This window comes from Mastomys coucha, unplaced genomic scaffold (assembly GCF_008632895.1).
Source record: "Mastomys coucha isolate ucsf_1 unplaced genomic scaffold, UCSF_Mcou_1 pScaffold22, whole genome shotgun sequence".
NCBI classification, from domain to species: domain Eukaryota; kingdom Metazoa; phylum Chordata; class Mammalia; order Rodentia; family Muridae; genus Mastomys; species Mastomys coucha.
The window spans coordinates 123,693,041-123,698,930 of NW_022196905.1; the positions used below are offsets into that span (position 1 = coordinate 123,693,041).

At 45.4% G+C, this 5,890-nt stretch overlaps 1 protein-coding gene across 1 annotated transcript; it reads right to left on the reverse strand.

The window, feature by feature from the left end:
- Nucleotides 1-2,689: 2,689 nt before the first annotated feature.
- Nucleotides 2,690-5,884, reverse strand: Chchd2 (coiled-coil-helix-coiled-coil-helix domain containing 2). The gene is made up of 3 exons (XM_031338096.1): nucleotides 5,720-5,884; nucleotides 4,475-4,625; nucleotides 2,690-2,926 (listed from the first exon to the last, which is right to left on the reverse strand). The coding sequence occupies exons 1-3, from the start codon at nucleotides 5,852-5,854 to the stop codon at nucleotides 2,916-2,918; spliced, it is 297 nt and encodes a 98-aa protein (XP_031193956.1). The 5' UTR covers nucleotides 5,855-5,884; the 3' UTR covers nucleotides 2,690-2,915.
- Nucleotides 5,885-5,890: the final 6 nt, after the last annotated feature.

A 5,890-nucleotide genomic window follows, 5' to 3' on the forward strand; every position in this document is an offset into this window, starting at 1 on the left:
CAGTCAGTACTCTTGACTGCTGAGCTCTCTCTCTAGCCCCCAGTTTATGATCTAAAGGAATGAGCCAGTTCTCTAGCCCTGTTTTTTGAGATTTTATGTGTATGATGAGTCTTTTGCTGGCAGTATGTATGTGTAACACAGGAATGTCTTATACACTCAGACGTCAGAGAGGGCTTACACCCGCTAGAACTGGAGTTATAGACTGTTGTAGCGACTATGAGTATGGAACTCTGAACTCAGGCCATGCACCCCTCCAGCCTGGCAACACCGGCTTTGAAAGGAACGCACTGTTATTTTTTGAAGACAAGATTCTCTTTTTTTTTTTGAAGAGAAATGAGAAATCTGGCAGCTCAGTAGTTGAGATACATATGAGGTCACACACTGGGTCTAAAACAGCAGCCATCTCCTCTGGACTGGTGCAGCATCCCGGGCTCTGAGCATGCTCCAGCTTGCATGGGCCAGGCCGGAGTGGCGGGTGGAGGGGAGGGCTGTGGATGTGCCAGCCAGGAAGGTAGAGGTCTTCAATCTCAAATGCTGACTGCTGCACACTGTCTCACACACACTCGGCTCAAGGTCCGGCCCATCCTTAGTAAAAGGCCCACTATGCTAATCTTCTGGGCTAGTAAAGACTTGTCTCTTGCTAATTCCTAGGAGTGGTTCAGCTGCAGTACCTGATGGAGAATGAGGATTCTATTTGACCTTGCCCTGGGATAAGTCTCCCATTCTGTAAGCTTCAATGCCCTACCCACAATGCTGAAGGCAATTAGTTTGGATGGGTAACATTCTTTAGGAAATTCCAGGCCAGCGTTTGGCTAAGATGTTGGAACATTGGTAAAGGTCAGAGAGCAATGTCCAATTTTATCTAGATATTAATAAATCATATCTTGGGCTGGAGAGATGGCTCAGCGGTTAAGAGCACTGACTGCTCTTCCAGAGGTCCTGAGTTCAAATCCCAGCAACCACATGGTGGCTCACAACCATCTGTAATGAGATCTGATGCCCTCTTCTGGGGTGTCTGAAGACAGCTACAGTGTACTTACATATAATAATTAAAAATAAATAAATAATCATATCTTGGTGGGCACCTAGCACACGAGTTCATGAGGACATATCTGGGTTACCTTTGAGTTAGGGGATGCCACGACTGACTGAATATCCAGGAGATTGGCTCTCCATGAAGCATATGCCTCAGGTCTATGAACAGGTTTTTTAGACCTGTCATGCAGACACAACTGAAATAGTTGAGTGGATGTGGCAGCTGACACATCGGCATGTGATAAAAGTTTAAAAAACAAAAAAATAGAAGGGTTAAGACCCCACATAGCAGCCAGACAGTAGTGGCACACACCTTTAATCCCAGCACTTGAGAGGCAGAGGCAGGTGCATTTCTGAGTTAGAGGCCAGCATGGTCTACAGAGTGAGTTCCAGGACAGCCAGGGCTATCCAGAGAAACCCTGTCTTGAAAAACCAAAAAAAGAAAAAAAGAAAAACAACAAAAAAATATCACCTCCAAAACTACAGGACCCCGTATGAAAATGGAGGGCCTAGAAAGATGATTCAGTGGTTAGGAGCACTGGCTGTTCTACGACTAGGGTTATTTCTAGCATCTACATGGTTGCTCACAACTGGTTATGGCTCTAGTTCCAGGGGGTGTCTTCTGGTCTCTTGAGGGCACTACACACAAGGCACACTTAGATACATCTAGGCAAAACACATACATCTGATACAAATAAAACACCAAAAATGTTTCGTAAAGAAGCCATCTGACACAAATTAAAACCCCTTGAAAAATAGTACTTATGAAAAAGATGTGCTCAAGGTCGCACCCCACTGTGCTGCTAACAGCATGAGATCATGCTCTGACCATACCAAGAGACAGGATCCTTCGCAAATAAAAACCAAGAGCTGGGTACACTTGCCTGAAGGACTCCACACAGCTATACACCCTCTTCTGCAGAAGTAACACTTCTGTGGGACCCTGGGCCTGGAGCAGCTAGAACCATTTGAATAAGCAATATGATTGCACTTGTCAAGGTTCTCTAGTTGGCCAGCTGTGAATGGGAAGTCCAAGAATCTACTTTGCCCCACATGGCTAGATGTTTCAGCTGGTCTTCTATTGCTGGAATCCAAGAGTAGGCTCTAACAGATACATGCATGCAGGCGAAGAACCCTTCTTCCACTGTCCTTATATAGGCCTCCAGATTATGGCCAGATTAAAGGTGTGTAGGACAGCTTAAACAAAAGCTGTCCTTTATTTGAAAGATGACTGTCCCCGACTGGCCTTGAACTTAGATTTACTCGTCTAGGTTTCCTGGGATTAAAGGCATGTATCACCTTTCCTGGGCCTAAGCTTTCCATAGATTCTATGCCTCAAGATTTGGATCAAAAACCTGCATTTTAAAAAAAGAATTATTTATTGTAAGTACACTGTAGCTGTCTTCAGACACTCCAGAAAGAGGAGTCAGATGTGGTTCTGGGATTTGAACTCTAGACTTTCGGAAGAGCAGTCAATGCTGAGCCATCTCTCCAGCCCAAAAAAACCCTGCATTTTTGATGAGGAACTGTATTAAAAGGCCAGAGCATTAGTAAGGTTGAGCACCACTGGACTACATGAATCAATAGTATGCAGAATGTAGTTTCTCCTAGAATGCCATTATGTTCAGCAGGCATACACAATAAGGACACACACTTCAGAATAAACCAATTTATTTTTTTTTTAAACTCACAATCACAATACAGTTAGTTCTAGGAGGCCAAACACTTGCCCAGTAACCAACACTACAAGTAAACATCTATACTTAGATCTCTTTCATGGCCATTCCAAAGCAATAGAACTGTTAGAAATATAAGGGTCCACACTTGTAATATCAATTATACAGAACCAACTGTACATTTCTTCAGCTTGAATTTCTTGATTAGATTAAACCTGTTTAAAAAACAAAAAAAGAAAAAGACAAGTTTAAGTTAAAAGACACCCAACAATGCCATTTCATGGTTCCTTCAATCAAACCTCAATTCTATCCTTGCCATAACTAAGACATGGTGGGTGTGTCTACAGACAAGGGTCTGTAGCAGACAATTAGCCAATTTGGTAGATGTTAAACCAACAAAGAGTTATAATGAATTTGGATAAGTATGTATCTCTGTATCCCTTCCTCTCTCTCCCCCCCACCTCTAATTCCATTACTAGCCCTCTGTCAGAGGCTGGGAGGGTGGGGGGCAGCGTTTCCTCCATGGGCCTGGCAGTATGGAGTGAAGCGGTGCCGCTGAACCCTCCACTGGGACACAATGGATCCCTATCTGACAAGAACAAAGTCAACTTTGTTGGCAATTCTGCTGACTGCCTTGGACACATCAGTAAGCTAAGCTTTAATGTTAGTTGCATCTTACCCCTGTGCCTTGGCAACGACCCCTATGGTAAGCTCACTATAGGTCATTGTGATGGTTTTGAACAGCTCCTAACTCAACATTGTCTCCTTGCCTGTCTCTACCAACAACCCTGTCCCAGAAATAGATATTCCTTGGACCAGTTGCTCCACAGACATCCCCAGCATTCTGTCTGGGAGTTCCTGAGTTGGGGATCAGTCTCAGGTCTGGGTCTTCCCTGTTGTGGGATGGGTCTGACATCAGTTCAATCAGGCAGAAAACCTTATTGAGATTTATGAATGCCTTCTTTTTTTTTTTTTTTTTTCAAACATTGGTTCCCCTCCCTCCCTCTTTCTTTCCCTCTCCCTTCACACCCCCCCCCCTTTGGTTTTTCAAGACAGGGTTTCTCTATATAGCTCTGGCTGTCCTGGAACTCACTCTGTAGACCAGGCTGGCCTCGAACTCAGAAATCCGCCTGCCTCTACTTTCCTAGTATTGGGATTAAAGGCATGCACCACGACTGCCTGGCTTTTCTTTAGTTTTTTGAGAGAGGGTTTGCCTCTTTTTCTTGAGTGGTGGATTAAAGACATGTACAACCTCCGCCTGGCTAGAACAAGTACCTCTTTATTCCACTCCGAAACACTTAACAGCCCTCCCTCCTCTCTCCTAATTCAGCTATTTTCACCCTGAGGATCTCCACCCCTTTCAGAGGAATCACATTTGAGCTATCCTGCATATCACATGCTACAGTTCATAGCAGTATCAAAATTATAGTTACGAAGTAGCAACAAAAATAATTTTATGGTTCGAGGTAACTACAGCATGAGGAACTAAGAGAACCGTTGCTCTAATTGAAGGTGGGAAAACAAAACCAAGCATTGAACTGTAAATACTATAGGGCAGGGCAGCAATGCTATATGCCTTTAATCCCAGCATTCTGGAGACAGAGACAGGTAGATCTCTGGAGGCCAACCTGGTCTACAGTGAGTTCTAGAACAGTGAATATGTAGAGAAACCCTGCCTCAAAAAAGGTCCCATTGGAGGACTTAACTCCAAAACTAAATAGGGTTCAGGCCCATCACCCCGAGCAGAGGGACAAGTCACCTACCATTTGCAATCCTGCACTGCCGCAGCACCTCGTTGAAGCCCTCACAGAGCTTGACATCACTCTGGTTCTGAGCACACTCCAGAAACTGCTTAATCTCTAGAGAGCAAGGTCCAAAAGACTGCTGGTTCTGCAGCTGGGCTCCCTGAGGCTCCTGCAAAGACACAGCATCCTGTGTTGAGATGAGAAAGCATAGGACGCCACACAAAGGAAGCGCTCACACACTGGGAGCTGGGGAAAGGTGCAAATTTAGTGTTACTCAGCAACATGGCAGCGAAAACTAAGATGTCGCCTGGCAGAGGTGGTGCACGCCTTTAATCCCAGCACTTGGGAGGCAGAGGCAGGCGAATTTTTCTCAGTTCAAGGCCAGCCTGATCTATAGAGTGAGTTCCAGGACAGCCAGGGCTACACAGAAAAACCCTGTCTCAAAACAAAACAAAAAAATCAGACACACCAAAAAAGAGAATACATGCTCCTTATAAAATACATCTACCCTACCCAGAGAAAGAAATGGTAAAAAACATACAAACAAAAAAACTAGGTAAGGGGTCATAAAGTCATGAAAAGGTTTGTGATTATGTAAGGAAGGCTGCCTTCAAAGGCCAGGCCCCAGGGCTCTGCCTGTGACACCAGCACTTGAGAGGCCAAGAAGACTGCTACACGTTGGGAGCCAGTTTGGGTCACACAGTGAAGACTTTTGTCTCCAAAAGCAACAACAGAAGTGTAACCAAGATAATAAGTACTTAAAGCCAAGGCAGGAGGCTTGCCAGGAGTTCAAGGCTACCTTGAGTGATATCCTCTCAAAAACAAAAATCATCCTAAGGGAAAACGGCTGTTGTCCAGTAAGGAAGGCTAGACTCCTGGTGTAACTCAGACCACCCAATGTGGCTTTGTAGGTAATGCTCCCATATGAGTGTGTGGACAGATAGATGTGCCAAGGGGAGACGCACCAAGCATTCCCTCGACCACTCTCTCCTTTATTTCCTGGAGACAGAACCTCTCACTCAACCAGAAACGACTTATTTCATCTCAACAGGCCAGCCAGCCCTGCTGTGGGATTTGCCTGTCTCCACCCCACAATGTATATATGTGCACAGGCTACGTATGCCTGACTTTGTGGGTTCACAGGATTTGAACTCAGGTCCTCAAGGTATCAGATTAAATGCTTATTCATACAAGATGCTTGCCAGCTGCCAACTCATCTCAGAAAATAAAAACACAAGAAGGAGAAGCTGCTCCAAACCTCACCTGGTAAGTGATGTCAGGCTTTGCGGGCTCGGCATTACCACCTCCGCTGAAGCCCCCAGTGATGGCGTGACCCAGGGTGTGCCCCACTGCAGAGCCCACAGCCACACCGGCTGCAGTGGTAGCCATCTGGGCCATTAGGCCTGGCTGCCGGGGTGCAGTGGCAGGTGAGCC

Excerpts from the sequence above, each read along its gene's own strand:
- Chchd2 (XM_031338096.1), bottom strand. The coding sequence starts at position 5,854 with ATGGCCCAGATGGCTACCACTGCAGCCGGTGTGGCTGTGGGCTCTGCA. Across the intron at positions 4,626-5,719 it reads AGCCTGACATCACTTACCAG|GAGCCTCAGGGAGCCCAGCT; the intron begins GTGAGGTTTGGA and ends GTGTCTTTGCAG.